Source organism: Pholis gunnellus (assembly GCF_910591455.1).
Source record: "Pholis gunnellus genome assembly, chromosome: 6".
NCBI lineage: Eukaryota > Metazoa > Chordata > Actinopteri > Perciformes > Pholidae > Pholis > Pholis gunnellus.
Window position 1 is genome coordinate 14,332,564 of NC_136532.1, and position 14,762 is coordinate 14,347,325.

At 42.5% G+C, this 14,762-nt stretch overlaps 1 protein-coding gene across 1 annotated transcript; it reads left to right on the forward strand.

The window, feature by feature from the left end:
• The first annotated feature begins 775 nt into the window (after positions 1-775).
• Positions 776-8,805, forward strand: nr2f1a (nuclear receptor subfamily 2, group F, member 1a). Its single transcript, XM_079160520.1, has 3 exons — positions 776-1,947; positions 3,379-3,906; positions 7,593-8,805. Exons 1-3 carry the CDS (start codon positions 1,521-1,523, stop codon positions 7,865-7,867), a joined length of 1,230 nt encoding a protein of 409 aa, XP_079016646.1. The 5' UTR covers positions 776-1,520; the 3' UTR covers positions 7,868-8,805.
• Positions 8,806-14,762: the final 5,957 nt, after the last annotated feature.

Genomic DNA, 14,762 nt, shown 5'->3' on the forward strand with positions numbered 1-14,762 from the left:
AATAGACGGCCCATACTAATCAGGTTTCAAAGTAAATAGCAGCGCGGGGCGAGCTCAATGTAAATTGTGCCTGTCAGAGCCCCCCAGTCCCTTCAGCCGTAGATTGCAACACTGCAAAAAATATCCATCCCCAGACATCAGTTCTGTATTGAGTCTAGAAATCTTGCATTTACCAAAACAGTACAAAACAGATTGCATATTTCATCGGGGTGAGATGTTCCCACTTGTTTCCAATGCCAATCGACCCATCACTGTAAATGTTATTATATCGATTGCTAATTTCTAAAGGAAACACCCCTGGTTACTCTGCTTTATTTCATTGTATTGGCACATATACATATTCTTCAAACGAATCGGACTGCGATTGGAAACAAGCGGATGTCTATAATCTGCACTTGTTTTTTTCTACTGTGCTTTTAGAAGAAATATAACATTTCAAGATTTGAACACGAGACCCGATGACTTCTCGAGGTGGACATTTTTTGCAGTGAATGAACGGAGGGGGACTCTAACCAATGGAGAGAAAGAGAGGGCTTGGCTATAACCTTAGCCTCCCATTTTCTCTCTCTCTCTCCCTATCTCCCCCCTCTCCTCCTCTCCTCCTCCTCTATGCAGGGCTCTGGCCAGTCAGTCGCCTTTGATTATCAGTCTCCAGCAGCCCCTCTCTTGGCTCCTTGACATGAGCACCATATAAGGCGCAGCGATCTCCATAGAAACGTGTCAGTTTCAATAGTAGTGTCAAAGTTCACTATATACAGACATTCGCGCAGATCCCCCGTTTCGGAAACATTGCTCTGCTGGTCCTCCCGTTTAAGCGCATTCATTTTTGGGTCTCTCCTTCTTCTTGCATATTCTATTAGTTGTTGCTGTTGGTCCTCTTTTTTATCTTTTCTCTTCGTATCTCCATTCCTCCTGCTGGAGAGAGGTGAAACTATACATGGGCACTTCATTCGGCGACGCGGTTTCCTTTCGCTGCTGGGCGAGATGATGAGGCTTATTTAAGAAAATAGATGTAAAAATCCGGCTCTTCAGTTTTTCCTCTACTCCTAAACGACGAAGACGGGAGTGTAAAGGAGCACGGGGAAGAAAAGAGAAAGGAATTTATCTCCGCAGCACTTTGGATCGCGTGTCTTTCCAGCAAAAGGTTTTTTTTACTCGTTCCTGCGTCCATGTGAATCGCTCCTGCCTTCCCTTTGTGGCTATTTTATATCAAACTGCAATTTGTTACGACTGGACTCTGGCTTTCCTACAAGATCGGGGACTCCTGAATGGCTGACTGCAATTTACCTTGGAACTGGCCTCCCGATACTTGCATATCCTGATCGGGTGCCTATTCAATCGCCCTCCTGTATTTTGAATGTATTGATCGCGTTCTACTCTCCTTCTTATCCCATAAGAGATTGCGTGTTCCGATTTGACTTTGCACTGCCCCGTCTTTTGAGATCTCCTTTTTTCCCCCATTCTACGCTTCGTAAAGACCGGCGATCATTTCGCTTTATAGCACTTTCAGGGGCAGAGATATGGCAATGGTAGTTAGCGTCTGGAGAGATCCGCAGGAAGACGTGGCCGGAGGACCTCCGAGCGGCCCCAACCCAGCAGCGCAGCCGGCGAGGGAGCAGCAGCAGACGGCGTCAGCGGCGCCGCACACTCCGCAGACCCCTAGCCAGCCGGGACCCCCGTCCACACCGGGGACTGCCGTGGAAAAGGGGAGTCAAAATTCTGGACAGCAGCATATTGAATGTGTGGTTTGCGGAGACAAATCGAGCGGCAAACACTATGGCCAGTTCACCTGCGAGGGATGCAAAAGTTTCTTCAAGAGGAGTGTACGGAGGAACTTAACGTACTCATGTCGTGCCAACAGGAACTGTCCCATTGACCAGCACCACCGAAATCAGTGCCAATACTGCCGGCTGAAGAAATGTTTAAAAGTGGGAATGCGGCGGGAAGGTGAATATATTTTAAAAGCCACTCATGATTACGCATCCTAGTAGCAGACGAACACGACTGCCATGTTGCATTAAGGTCAAAGGCATATGGCTGAGCATACTGCAGTCTCCATCCATGTTTTTCAGGGATGTTTGCATGAATGGATAGTCTTTCTGCCTATGTAAGAGAGGCAAAGGCCAGTGCAGCCACAGTGGTTCTGCTCGTCAATGCGTGTCGCCTGAACAAAGCGGCTCGTCTCGCTGATCCTTATTTTGTTTTTCTGGCAGTGTAAATTGTACTATTATCAAGCAAAGGCATTCTATCCAGCAGGCCCTTTTTACGTATAGGTTTTTGAGCAGAAGAGGGGTTGTGTGTATGTGTGTGTGCCTGTATTTCTGTCTGTCTCTCTTTCTCTGTCTGTCTGTGTGTGTGTGTGTGTGTGTGTGTGTGTGTGTGTGAGTGTGTGTGTGTGTGTGTGTTTGTACAATGGGCAAGGTTAATAGTCCCTTCTACAAGTAAATGCAGTTTAGTAATTTATAATTGTACAGACGGGTTTGTAATCTGTGTGTGTGAATGTAAAATGAACACACTACAAACCCACGTCTCGCTCTAGCTCCTTATGCTGACTAGACAGCTCAGACACACTGAATAATGCCGCTTAAGTTGTTCATGGCTCATTGTTTTGCCTGGTGCATTACAGGCCGTATAACTTTACTTTCTATGTCGAGTGTTTTATTCCAATTCATGCAAACATCCCTTATTCAAAATCTACTGTCTGTGAAACAAAAGTACAAGCCCAAGTATAATGTGCCCTGGGTAACATTAATATTTTATTTTTTAATATTAAACAATAGCTGAATTCCTTTTATTCCCAGCTGAACTTTTGATGTGGGTAAAATGTGTAAATGTGATTGAATCAAACAGTATTTATCAATCATATTTGTAATATGTTTGGCCACAATGAATTAGTGTTAATATAAACAAAACCGCACGTAAATAAATATAAATATGTAAAGTAATATAACTAGGTTGCTGCATATAATATAGCCTACAATTACGCCTTGAAATACCCATGATAATACATTTGTTAAATGTACCTTTGTATAACAGAAAATGTGTGTTTGTTGTATAAATGTGATTGTATTTTCATTTTGCATACAATCCATGTATCGTGCAACCCTAAATACAAATACAAACAGTGTGCAAGTTGAGGGACACAGCACATCTGTTTTGATGAGATGTTTATGCTGTCGACATAATCATTTACTCTTACAAAACGGCATTCACTAGTCAAAATGTTTTGAAAAGCGTGCTGAATTTAGATTTCAGGGCATGCCGTTTTACTGAAGAGAAACAGACTAGCTTTAGCTTGCTTTACGGCTTTAGTACTCGTGAACAATGTTTATCAGTCCTGGATGCACATTTCCTCTTTTTTCTCTTTCTTTTTGTTAGCGGTTCAGCGAGGACGAATGCCTCCAACTCAGCCCAACCCAGGCCAGTACGCGCTGACGAACGGGGACCCTCTGAATGGCCACTGCTATCTGTCCGGATACATCTCGTTATTGCTGCGGGCCGAGCCTTATCCGACGTCCCGGTACGGGAGCCAGTGCATGCAGCCCAACAATATCATGGGCATCGAGAACATCTGCGAGCTGGCGGCTCGTTTGCTCTTCAGCGCCGTGGAGTGGGCGAGAAACATCCCTTTCTTTCCCGACCTGCAGATCACGGACCAGGTGTCCCTTCTCAGGCTGACGTGGAGCGAGTTGTTTGTGCTTAACGCGGCCCAGTGCTCCATGCCTCTGCATGTGGCCCCTCTGCTCGCCGCTGCGGGCCTCCACGCCTCCCCGATGTCCGCGGACCGTGTTGTGGCTTTCATGGATCACATCCGGATCTTCCAGGAACAAGTGGAGAAGCTTAAGACCCTGCACGTAGACTCGGCAGAGTACAGCTGCCTCAAGGCCATCGTGCTTTTTACATCAGGTGGGTGTCCGACATGTCACGTAGGAAAACGTATATAATCAAATGAGGCCAAGTTGCAGTAATGTTACTGGGGGCACTGAGCGAGGCTCGCAGGGCGAAACACTGGCTGTCAAGTATAGGCTGGTCACAAATCTGAGTTTACGAGATGTTTGCGTTGCCGATGGAATAGCTATTTTGTAAACAGCTTGCTACATATCCACTTACATGCATTCCCATGTCAGTTGTAGCCACAGCATAAAACGTGTAAACAAATCCAGATTGAGTGAGCGCATCAAGTTTGTTACTGTAACACTCAGTTAAATCCGCTTTAAATCGGATATAATTGACAATCTCATATATGTAAATATTTTATAATTGTTGAGCTTAAACTTTCTTGAACACGTCTGAGCCGAGAGCGAGACTGTAGGTTCGCGTCCATAAATTTTGGAACAGGTGTCAAATAATCGAGCGTAAAGATGAAATAGTCTATCACAGAATGATATATGACAGCTGATGCATTTATGAGTGTTGGTGCATGCTTTTATCCTTGTTTTGCGTGCACAAACACATGTCTTGGGGGCAGGAAATAATCCTTAGCAGACTGAGATCAAAAAAGCTGATGGAGGTTGACTCATATGTCAATGCATCGCTGCTGTAGGACTCAGAGCAGCACTGCTATAGATTGTTAATAGATTTATGTTAGCTGACCTATTAGTTTTCTAAGTTATTGAGGATAGTTTATTTTGTTCCACACGTGTTGAAAAGACACCGGCAACAATTTCCAAAAGTAACCTACATTGTTGATAGCTTAATTGATAGGTGACTGGGGTAAGGTCTTAAAGGTCCTCATTTACTTCTCGGTGCGTAATTTAGATATTTTGGAGTTAGTTGTGTAGCGTGGTGCCTTTAGGCCCGTTGTGTCAAGGGAGGCTTGTAGTGATTGGAAGGAATAGGAAAGTCAGGCCCCAAACTACTTCAAAACTAACCTCAAAGTTTTGACTTCATTGTCTCACATTTGGCCCATTAAAAAAATCTGTCTCATGGTTATACATATCCTATAATTGGACACGTTCGTGATAAAATATTCAGTTTTACTGTAGTTTTCAGATTTGGAGTTATATTGAAATTATCACCACTTTCAATATCCCTAGAAAGCGTCATAACTCAATTTTATATTGAGTAGTTACACAATAATTATTGTTTATTATTTACCTAATGTCACATTGATATACAACTGCATACATGCATACATTTACTGTTTTTTATCATATTATTGACATAATCCAACGCAATATTTATAAAATAATATTATAAAGTATAGTCAGGATCTAAATTATCTAAACTCTTGAGTGCTCACCAAATGTATAGGAACCACCTTTAATTATATAATTATTTTTTTTTGCGAATGCGACATTACCACATAGGCTTTCCTTCAGTTAGAGAACTTTTTATTTTTCAATTCTTTTTTTGTTTCAGGAGCCACAATAACTACTTTTTCAATTTTGGGGGTTTGGCAACTTTGACATGCAACAATTTGAAGGCATACTGTTAGGTACATATATGTTTTAACTCAAATAAATGCTTTGCCTCAGTTAGTGATGTGACATCCTGTTTGATTCACTTTACCGTGTGCACATATTTGGCCATATTTTCCTGTTGCCCTGCGTTTCACTAATTCACCCCAGATTACCAAGAGAAACTTCTTAACGACCTCTATTTTCTAGCAGATGATTTAGTTAGGTTGATAGGCAACAACTGGTGTTGGCTATAACAAGTCATATGGCACGTTGCCAAGACCAGCGTGGATGGTTTGCCTTTAATAACACCAGTCTTGTCAGTATGTGATGCATACAGAATGGTGGACAGGCTACACTATTTCACCAGAGTTCAGGTCTGGATCATTGTCTTACACTGAGTCCTTATCCACGCTGCAGTGTGTGCCTTTGCTAAACTACCACAGAAATAGTCGTTTGCGAATCTGGAAGCTATCTGCTCCCATGTCTCAGTATGGGTAGTGGGGTGCAGGGTTGCAGGCAGGTCTGATAGAGAACTATTGGGTGTCTTTGACCAGCTTTCTCTTGATGCATACATTCAAATGCCGCTTCGAACTCTCTACATCGCAGCATTGCAACATTCAAGCATTATTATCGGCTATTGTACCTGAAATTTCTAAATGTAATTAATTAATAACATTATTGATTGCTGTAGATTTTAAAAAGGGACACTCAGCGTTAATCCGGAGGGATTTGCATACATGTGGCTTTGACCGGCCGGAATAAGGTCACAGTAAATCACCCCAAGATCTCAGCGTTGCCCCCGGGTTCATAAGGTTATTGTGTCTGGCCATAGTGAGTTATAGCACTGAGGACTCACGAATAGGCTTAAAAGCCTCTGTCCGGTGTTTAATGTATTAGTGCTTGAAAACTAAAGCTGTCTTCCTTGTGTAGTCTTTACAAAAGCACGGCTCAATACAGAATATGTTGAGGACAGCCTAGACGTGGACCATATATGCTAGCGGTTATGCTGCTTGCATTTACAGCAGTTTGAAGAACACGCATGCGGGTTGTGTAAAAAAAAAAAACGTCTTTTTATAACAGGACATTGTACGACACTAACAAGCCGTATATGCTTTGTCTATAGTTGAGCGTGGCTGCACAAGGCTGCATAAACCACCAGTGTGCACCAAAACACACGTCTCGCCTGCGTGTCGCATACGCTCATTTTCTGACATATTATGTCGCTTCTGCGTGACTATTGACTTCACCTCCTCTAATAAATGTGATTGCTTCCAGCGGCCTGTCCTATAGGCTACATTGAAAAACAGGGCAAAAGTGGTCTATGGAGAGAAGTTCGGCGAAATGACTTAACAGCTTACTGCAGAGTAATTAGGTCACATTACATCCGGTGTATTTTCAGATTCATCAGTGCCGTTTATGTTTCCTTATACTTGAATCCCCAGAGTTCAGACATCAAGAGCATCGGCCTTTAGGCCTGTACCCTACACCCTTCGCCTTCGCTCAATTGCCCCGTCAATTCTTCCGCTACACGTTAACAACACTGTTTTCATGACATTTAACTCTATATTCTTGTTGATTGTTGTTAGAGCAGGCAGAGATACCCTCCACTGAATTGTGCATCCCCTGCTTCAGCAGCAAGCCCCTTGTTTATTCTGCGTGACAGTCCCACTCGCTCAATGTGATGTAGCATGTTTGGGCAGTGTGTTTGTTCATTCCACTTTGTCAATAGTACGTAAAGGCCGATGTTGAATGATAACAGGGTGCTTCTGCAGGAATTCAAATTGGGCATGGCAAGGTGTGCACTTGTCACAGCTAAGCCCACGTGAGGCCAAAATTGACCATGTGCTTTTGTGTTCATATTTTGTAAAGAAAATATAAAGTGGAATTGTCAGCAGAGTAATTTGAGTGCTATAGCCTATGTTTAAAATTATATATGATGAAAAAGTTAAATGTATATTTACCACCTCTTTGAAAGCTTGGTGACCTAAGAGTCTGATATGTAATGTTTAATAATAATATAACACCGTAAGAATATATTTTTAGCCAATATTGTTTCACTTGTTCCACGACATGTTGAGGTTTAAGACCAAAATAAAATCCGATTGAGAGACTTTTCCATAACATGTCGTACCACGGGGTTTCAGAGATGTGTCGAGTCTGACCACAGTGTTTTTGGTGTGTGTTTCTCAGACGCTTGCGGCCTGTCGGATGCTGCTCACATCGAGAGCCTGCAGGAGAAATCTCAGTGCGCCCTGGAGGAGTACGTGAGGAGCCAGTACCCAAACCAGCCTAGCCGCTTTGGGAAGCTCCTGCTGCGGCTGCCCTCTCTGCGCACCGTCTCATCGTCGGTAATCGAGCAGCTGTTCTTCGTCCGCTTGGTAGGTAAAACTCCTATTGAAACCCTCATCAGGGATATGCTATTATCCGGGAGCAGCTTCAACTGGCCTTACATGTCCATCCAATGATCCTAATATGAAAGTGGGAAAAAGAGAGGAAAAAAAGGACCACAATTCAGCACCCCTCACCCCATCCTCCTCCAAGAAGACTATATATAGGACCTTTTCTGAAAAACTTGGAGGACATTACTTTTTTTTTCTGTCTTCTGGGACTGAGATGGAATACATTATGTACAGAAAAATATTGGAACTGGACTTTACACCTGTGTAAATCCACCCTCATCGTCAAGAACAATACTCTTCATTTTGTAAAATACTAGTCTTTATTTTCCTTTTTTGTAAAAAATACAAATAAAATGAAAAACATCATATGCGCAGTAAGAAAAAAAGAATCAAGACTTAGCGGGAAAATAATGTTTCCAAGCAATTATAAGAAATGTCCTGTGTCTATGTACCTCTCTGTTTTGTATTTTTTCTGGTTCTAAACCAGGGTTTCTGTGATTCTATACTAATACTTTTTTGATATAACCTTTTGCTTCTTATAATGAGTGCGATATATGTTGTCGAAGCTATGTTCTCCAAGAATTAAAATTGAAGTGAGGATTTAAAAACAGAAAAATAAAGAAATTTAGACAAATAAGAAACAGTCTAATCGCTATGACAATATCACCACTGATGGTTGAACTTTTTTCCCAATTGAAACGATGGACCTGCAACAGCAGCAAACTGACCTCCAGGACATTTTAACTGAGAGGACGTCTGGGGCGCCATTCCCCGGGCCATGAGTGCGTGTGGAGTCGATCATCAGTCAAAGGAGAGACATGAAAATCAAAAGCACTTTTAATATATCATTTCAAATACATTTTGTTTGTTTCGTCTTGAATATTTTCATTGTTTCTTGAATTTTATTGGTTGTTGCCTTCAATTTGCTTACTCCATGATGCAGCTTTTTGCAGAAGGGTCGGTTGATGAAGTTGTGTGATGGTGACTGTACTATTAAAAAAGAAATAGGCAACAATGTCTCATTCTCAAGCATTTTCCTGGAAGTAAATATCAAGATTCTCGGTCTTATTTTATATCATCAGGGGGAATCTGTTGTCTCTGTGAGCTCCTGAGCGCAAGTGCAGTCTACAGTCACCGAGTCACTGTTCTGCATTGCCTTATACTGAAACATAATTCCGAATTTTGCCTCCCTCTAATACGCCAATACCACCGAAAACGAGGTGAAACACGGGATTAAGTGTGGTAATGAAACAATGGGTGCATACTTTACATTTTAACAGACTCGCGGAGATAACTGACATTGCTAACACAAAGGAGGGAAGGCTATACACGAGGAATTGGTGAGCTCTCAGCCTGTGAGCGTATTAATGTTTAATATTTTTCCCAGACAGTGAGGAAAGCCTGCGCACCACACAGAGCCACCTCTATCCTACCTCATGTGGCTTAATCAAGGTGATTCCTCACAAACCAAACAATATTCCCCTCTCCCCCGTTCTTAAAAACTCTGCCTTGATAGTGTATACCTCAATATTGATGTGGGCGTCATTTGGCAAAAGGGTTAGGCCCCGCTGCAAAGCTGCTGTGATATGCGTGATCAATCTGGAAAATGTATTTTACAGCATGTAAGCCAGTCGATAGGAACACCGAGGGTGATGCATTGTGTGGGTATAGAGAGGAGGAAGGAGAGGGAGGGAGGGAGAGAACGAAAGAGAGAGAGAGAGAGAGAGAGAGAGAATGTGGAGCCAGTGCAGAGACAAATGAGGGGAAACGTGTGAGATGGAAGGCACGTGTGTGTGTGTGTGTGTGTGTGTGTGTGTGTGTGTGTGTGTGTGTGTGTGAGGGAGACAGAAAGAGATGTGGCCTTGGTTTGCCTGATACATTCAGAATGTAATGAGTACATCGATAAGTCCTCAACGTGTTAGATGGGTTACATGGAGTTTCTGTCCTTGCATTGGTCTGTCTCTCTATGTGCGTTTTGTCTCCATGTACTCCACAAAATGACACAGGAAGCCCAGTCATGGACCTGGATCTACCCTCACTGTCATTACAGCGTTACACTCACACATAGAGGGGTAAAATGTGATAAATTGGATCGCGTTAAGAAGAAAATGGGGTTTCGGTGTGACAATTATTACATTTGCCTGTTAGTCCCCCTTCTTCATCATCAGACGTGTTGCTTGTGTGCCATATTGCATCTGCTGACTGGCAGCGATGAGGGACAGGAGGACGGGAGCTGAACTGCATGTAGCGCGTTGCAATGTCGCAATTTGATATCGCCATATTTGTTATCTGTCTTATAGGATTGGGGGAGGGGTATTTGTGCCAGTGGGTTATTTGTTTATATTGCCTGTCTCGTTCAAAGGCTATAATATTAAGGTATTAATTAGTTCTCACTCGTGCTGGAATGATAGCCTACTATAGGTTGTGCTTTAGGTTGTCCTCAAATGCTCTCTCACAGGAATACAGTTTTCATTCTCATGAGTTTGTTCAGGCATATTGTACCTATTAGCTCCCAATCGACCTGTCTGTAGCACTGGGTCAGTTGTCAGACGCCTTGTTGTTGCCTAAGCCACTGTACAAACACGGATGTGATATTTCGTCAGGTTGGATCGTTGTTTCTTTATTATGGGTATGATTCTCCCGGAGCTTTAGGTCAGGTGTAAGTTGCAGAATAATGAGTTAGTTGAGCCTTTCCTTTCTGCTTGGTACTGGTGGCAGAATATGCTGAATATTTAAACACAAATGAACAATATACACACATTACCGACCTCTAAAACGCAGCATTAAAAAAAGATAATTACTGAAGCACTGGAATTGTTTAGCGTGTTTGTCTTTAACTGGTGTGTTTTTGGAAATAATCCAGATGATCGTTTCCTGGACGGCAAGGAAAGCTGAATGTGCGAATAAATGTTTGTTTTTCAAAGACAATGCATATGGCTTCACCAAGGCCATCGCAACAGTCCAGGTCGTTTTTGTTTAATGTGGCTCTGGACTTAATTGTTTGTTTGGTTACTAAACGCAGCTTTCATCTGGTTGTCTCCACATAATGTATTCTAAATCCCTCTAGAGTATCTATCTTTTATCCTCTTGCTGAGAGCATTCGGTTATACAGTTGCTACACCACAGGCTATATAAAGCAATAGTTCAAAAATAGACGAAATGGTGGCATGTGTTGCTAATTAACGTTTCAGTAAAGGCAATACAAGCGAAACACACGAGGACTCTGGAAAAGTGATATTTTCTATTTAGACTGTGGACCATTCTCGATTCTTTGACAAAGTGGTACATAATGCAACACCTCAAATAATAAAGCTATATTTATCATAGATATGCATCATCAAATTCCTTATCCTCTGCTGTGATGAAAGCATTATTAGTACTTACTTTATTATTAAAGAAAATAAAAAGTACAAAGTGCATTAAGAGGGAAGTAAATGCACTGTCAGATTGGACTATAGCTGCGGTGGCTAAGGGAGATGGATATGTGGCACACTATGGGCCCCATTTGTGTCTCTGTAATTTCGGAAACTCCGGTTACCAAAGTGTTACTACAAAATGAGTTAAATAACCATTTACCTTTGTCTAGTTTCATTCATCAAACCACAAGTGGAGGACTCCTAACACGGGGGGCTATTTGTTTGCTTTACACAAGCAGCTGGGTGCGATTTCACGTTTGAGATATCCGTCTGAAAGCGAAACATTTATTATCCTAAGTTGTCAGCGAACCTATTTCTCCAAAACCCTCAATGCAAGCCAATGGTTTTATGCAGCTGTGGAAACGTTGTATTGGCGTCACACGTCACTTCATTTCACTTATAGTAGCCTAGTTTTCCTGGTCACATTTGACAAATACTGCTGTTTGAGACAATAACAATTTCCAAATAGCGGCTCCGTGTATGAATGGGGGGCCCTCTGAAGTATGACACGGCTTATTTCTCATATTGTCTTGTGCGTAAAAATGATGACAACACAGGACGACAAGTGCTCCACCGTGTCTGCCACGCACCTCACTCACACGAGCTTGCAAAATGGCTGGGAACGGCACAGTGAGGACAAATGTCCAAAATTAAATGGATTCCCGTGAGATGTTTCCGCTATATCCCAGCTAACAGCCCGATTTTGTTGTTGTATTGACTTTACACAGTCAACGGAGAGAGACATATTTTATGATTACAGCGTGCTGTTCTGAGATCTGTCCGCGGACCTCATAGGCAACCTTTAAGCCATGGATCAAATCCAGCCCTACGGGGTATAAAATATCCCAAGTTGTGAATGTAACATAAGGGGACACCTCCCGGGGACGCCTCCATGCGCATGTGTGTGTGTGTGTGTGTGTGTGCGCACGCAAGTTCGTAATGATTGTCTAAACTGTGTGTAGGCAATAGTAGGGATTTTATATATGTGTGAGGTCTTTCTGTATGTGTGCGGGCGCGTTCGTTTGCATGCCCGTGCGTAAAAGCGTGTATCTACCAGCGTAAGTAAGCGTGTGTGCGCGCGCTACTGGTCGAGAGAGAGAGAGCAAGAGAGAGGTGGTTGTGAGAGAAAGCCCGGATTGCTGTGTAAGCGGATCCCTTTGTGTTGATTTAGGAAGACGTTTGCTGTATATAACGTTCAAGGCTGATAATATCATTGCCTGGCCAGATAAATAAAGCATTGGCCAAAACCATCGGGTCAGTTATCGATCCGCTTTTTCTCCCCGAGAGGGAGAGAGTGTGTGTGTGTGTGTGTGGGGGGGGGGGGGGGGGGGGGGGGGGGGCGGGCGGATGGACAGGAGTAGGGGGCTGAGAAAGAGAGAGAGAAAAGGAGAGAGAAAGGGAGAGAGACCTCACTCATTAGCATTCCACAGCCATGGACTAAACGCTGACAACTAACAGAGATATCCAGCTCTACACCACTGCATGCATTTTCCCCCCTTTGTCTTCTTCCCCTGGCCCTTCATTTCCAGCGAACAGATCTCTCGTCACAGCCAACACATTTTTATTTATGCCTTCTCCACCCTTTTTGCACGAATGGACCCCGTGCACAAGAGAGAAAACCTTAAAGCAGAGAAAAAAAGGGGGAAGAGCGATGTTGTAAAAGCAGTGCAGAAGTGACAGCGCAAAGCACATTCGCTTTACTTGGAAGAGATTTGTGTGTGACTTGACAACATAGACGAGGGAGATGTTTTAAATTGCAACCTCAACAGCTATTATTTAGATATTTCAGGATTTAAAAACAATACACCCTGTATGTTCATTATGTGAAGGTAAATTAAAATAATTATATTTCCAGTTCAATTGTATAGTCAATATTTCTCCCCTTAGTTTGGGGCGTTATTGGTTCCATTTAGTGTCACTTTGTGAAATATAATTTTACCTTTGAAACGTCTGTCCACTAATTTACTATTAAAGCCGTTAGTTACAACTCTAACATATTCTGTAGAATAAACACAGATTTAATAATGCTGTAAGAGAAGAATACAAACTAAATTCCAAATACCTGAACCTTTAAAAGTTAAAGTTGTGATTTACATCATTAAATAAATGTTTTGCAATTCTACTATTTGAGAAAGTAAAATAAAGGTTTGAAGGAATAAATTCAAACTTTAAAGATGTGAATGAGTGATGCAAGGACTACAAATGACATTATTTGGACAAGCGCCTTTTTTCAGATGACTATATCTTAATATGCATTCAAGTCTTGCCCAACAATGACAGCTGTTCATCTGATAGTAACTTCTTTCCAAGTTTTCTCCCCTCCCACCCCGGGGCCCCCGGTCTCTGTCTTGCTTTGTTGTTTTAAAATATGCATGTCTCTCCGGAATGCCAGTCACGGGTCCAAACTTTGTGTGTCCCAACCTCCCACATGATGAAATGATCCTTTTAAAGCGGGCTCAATATGTCTCAATCTGCACTCCTCTTCCCTCTCTAAAGCTTCTGGGTTCGGGACACAGCCCAGAAATATATTAATTAAAGCGCACTACAACAGACTTTTTAGCACTGGGGAAAAAGTGGCTGGATCAAGTCATGCTCTGTCAACGACGGATGGACGAAGATTCACGGCAGGAAAAGAAAAAAAGTAAGGCTCATTTTGACGCTCTCTCTCTCTCTCTCTCTCTCTCTCTCCCTCTTGTCTTTCCTTCTCCTCTACTCTTTCTCTTTCCTCCGTGTGTGTGTGTGTGCGTGTGTTTGTGCGTGTGTGTGTGTGTCTTTTGCATAGTGTTCTTGTGTGTTCCTCGGACTGAAACGGATAAAGCCAGGGGGAGTGAGTGAGAAAGAGAGAGAGAAGTGTGAGAGAAAGGGGAGGAGGGATATATACGTAAAAACTGAAAGAGGATGGACATGTGTCCATGCAACACCATGTTTGTGTGTGTGTGTGTGTGTGTGTGTGTGTGTGTGTGTGTGTGTGTGTGTGTGTGTGTGTGTGTGTGTGTGTGTGTCCGTATATATGCATGTGGCTGTGCTTTTCATCACTAAGGAATTAATCAGCACGTGGAATTACACTTCAAAAGAGGAAGTTTTGTACTGTACTAGCTGTATACACAGTAGCCTACATGGACCCATGTTTATGAATGGTGGTTTACATGTTTGTACGCGCGTGTTTGCAAGTAGAATAACATATAAATGAAATGCGGAATAAATCACACTACCTACTAGGAAACAGGAAACCCGGATGGTCGGAAAGGAAATGCTTGGTTTTAAGGGGAAAAGTGTGAATCGGATGTAACAGAGCGTTTGCAGCTCAAGAGGAACTTCTAATTCATTCTGTCAAGTTTGAGAGGATCTGCGTGTGTTTCTCAGCGGCAAAGTGATGCCGTTATAAAAGACAAAAATACTTACCAATAACTAATGCCGGCGCGTATAATAATTAGCTGTTAAGTTAATTCCATTTAGGGGAAAGTTGAAGTTGAAGCCATGCTAACCTGTTGCTCATGGTCCAACCATAACAGCAACCTCAATACTGTGATACTATCCCATGAGTC